Source organism: Arachis ipaensis, chromosome B03 (assembly GCF_000816755.2).
Source record: "Arachis ipaensis cultivar K30076 chromosome B03, Araip1.1, whole genome shotgun sequence".
Lineage (NCBI taxonomy): Eukaryota > Viridiplantae > Streptophyta > Magnoliopsida > Fabales > Fabaceae > Arachis > Arachis ipaensis.
In genome coordinates this window covers 44,842,827-44,845,553 of record NC_029787.2, presented here as the reverse complement: position 1 = coordinate 44,845,553, position 2,727 = coordinate 44,842,827, and the positions used below count along the sequence as shown (strand labels likewise).

The following is a 2,727-nucleotide window of genomic DNA, read 5'->3' as shown; positions in this document are numbered from 1 at the left end:
CATGTTTCGTAATGTGTTCGACGCTCTAGGCCTACGGGATACCGACTTGAGGGGCCACCAACACGGCGTAGTGGGCCTAGGCGATATCTTCATCAAGCCAGACGGTGTAGTTTCCCTCCCGGTCTCCATTGGCGGAGGCAAGGGGAAGAGGTCGCTAATGGCGGAGTTCATTTTCTTGAGTGACTCCACGGCCTACAACCTCATCTTAGGGAGGAAGACCATCAACGAATTTAGGGTAGTGATTTCCACCAAGCTATTGTTAATGAAGTTTGTTGCTGATGATGGATTAGTAGGGACTATCAGGGGAGACCTGGAGACAGCGGTCGCATGCGACAACGCCAGCCTCTCCCTAAGAAAGAAGTCTAAAGAAGCATCCGGTGTCTTTCTTGCCGACCTGGACGCCATAGTAGATGACAAACCCAGGCCGAAACCAGAGGGGGTCCTCGAAAAGTTTAGTGTCGGCGACTCTGATGAGAAATTAACCTTTGTAAATAGAAATCTACCCCATGACTTGAAAGAACCCCTGATAGAGATTATCAGATCCAACGGCGACTTGTTTGCCTGGACTCCAGCCGACATGCCGGGTATAGACCCCCAATTCATGTCATATCAGCTGGCCGTGAGACCGGAGGCAAAGCCAGTGGCCTAAAGAAGGAGAAAAATGTCCCAAGAAAGGGCGGAAGAGGTGGCCAAACAGACGGCTAGCCTACTAAAAGCGGGCTTCATTCGGGAACTGGACTACTCGGCTTGGCTGACAAACGTGGTCTTGGTTAAAAAGCCCAATGGGAAATGGAGAATGTGCGTGGATTACTCCGACCTTAACAAAGCATGTCCCAAGAATTCCTTTCCCCTACCCAACATCAGCTCTTGTTGACGTGGATTACTCCCTCATGGATGCCTATTCTGGGTATAATCAGATATCGATACACCGGCTAGATGAAGAGAAAACGGCATTCACAACGCCAGGAGGGACATACTGCTACAAGGTGATGCCGTTCGGACTGAAGAATGCGGGGACCACATACCAAAAGCTGATGAACAAAGCCTTCAGAGACCTCATCGGCAAAACGGTAGAGGTATACGTAGACGATATCTTGGTCAAGACCGCCAGGGCCGAGGACCTCATAAGTGAGCTAGAAAACGTCTTCACCTCTCTTCGTCAACACAAAATGAGGCTCAATCCGCTGAAGTGTGCCTTCGCTGTCGAAGCCGGTAAATTCTTGGGGTTCATGATAACCCAAAGGGGGGTGGAGGCCAACCCAAAAAAGTGTGAAGCAATCCTACAGATGAAGAGCCCGGGAAGCGTGAAAGATGTCCAAAGGTTAGCGGGCAGACTCACCACGCTATCCCGCTTCCTCGGCGCGTCGGCAGCAAAAGCTCTGCCTTTCTTTAACCTAATGAAGAAGGGAATCGCGTTCGAGTGGACCCCGGTATGTGAAGAGGCTTTCATGCAATTCAAAGAGATAATCTCGGCACCACCCGTCCTCGCGAGGCCTAAGAATGGAGAAGCGTTGTACTTGTACTTGGCAGTAACCGACGAGGCCTTGGCGGCGGTCTTGGTGCGAGTGGCATATGCGCTCCTGACCTCGTCGCGCAGGTTGCGGCAGTACTTTCAAGGACACCAAGTAATCGTCAGGACGGATCAGGCAATCCGACAAGTACTCCAGAAACCCGACCTGGCAGGTAGAATGATGACTTGGGCTGTTGAACTCTCCCAATATGACTTACAGTATGAATCCAGGCACGCGATCAAAGCTCAAGTCATGGCTGATTTTCTGGTAGAGGTGACAGGGGACCCTGCCGGGACACCGAGCACACGGTGGAAGCTCCATGTTGACGGAGCATCCAACCAAACATTCGGAGGAGCAGGAATCATCTTAGAAAACCCAACTGGAGTTGTATATGAGCAGTCAGTCAAATTTGATTTCCCGGTGTCAAACAATCAAGTAGAATATGAGGCCCTGCTGGGCAGCCTAGCTTTAGCAAGAGAGGTCGGAGCCACCAGACTGGAAGTATGTAGCAACTCGCAGGTCGTAACTTCTCAGATCAATGGGACCTACCAAGCTAGAGACTCACTGTTACAGAAGTATCTGGAGAAAGTCAAAGAGTTGAGCAAGCAATTTGAGGAGGTCACGGTCCAACACGTTCCGAGAGAAAGGAACACACGGGCAGACCTCCTGTCCAAGCTAGCGAGCACAAAACCAGGGACTGGTAACCGGTCTCTCATTCAGGGTTTGATAAAAGAACCAGCAGTGGCTTTACATCTAACCCGGTCAGATCCCTCTTGGATGTACCCGATCATCGATTTCCTGGAAAAGGCCAGGCTCCCCAGCGATGAGAAGGTGGCCAAAACAATAAGGCGAGAAGCGGCCAAGTATGCAATCATACAGGGCCAATTGTTTAAAAAAGGGCTTAGTCAACCACTGCTGAAATGCCTACGTCCCGACCAAATGGAGTTACGGAGTACGTCCTCTGGGAAGTCCACGAAGGATGCTGCGGTCACCACATCGGAGGGAAGGCCTTAGCTAGGAAGCTCATCAGAGCCGGGTATTACTTGCCCTCTATGATGGCGGATTCTAAGGAGTTCGTGAGAAGGTGTAAGAGATGCCAGAAAAATTCCAACTTCAACAAAGCGCCAGCAACTGAACTTAGCCTCCTAACGACTTCCCAACCTTTCTCACAATGGGGAATCGATCTTCTGGGACCCTTCCCGATCGGACCAGGGCA

The 2,727-nt window shown here is 50.9% G+C and overlaps 1 protein-coding gene across 1 annotated transcript; it reads left to right on the top strand.

Annotated features, from left to right (window-relative positions):
* Positions 783-2,525, top strand: LOC107633136. Its single transcript, XM_016336772.1, has one exon. The coding sequence runs from the start codon at positions 783-785 to the stop codon at positions 2,523-2,525; it is 1,743 nt and encodes a 580-aa protein (XP_016192258.1).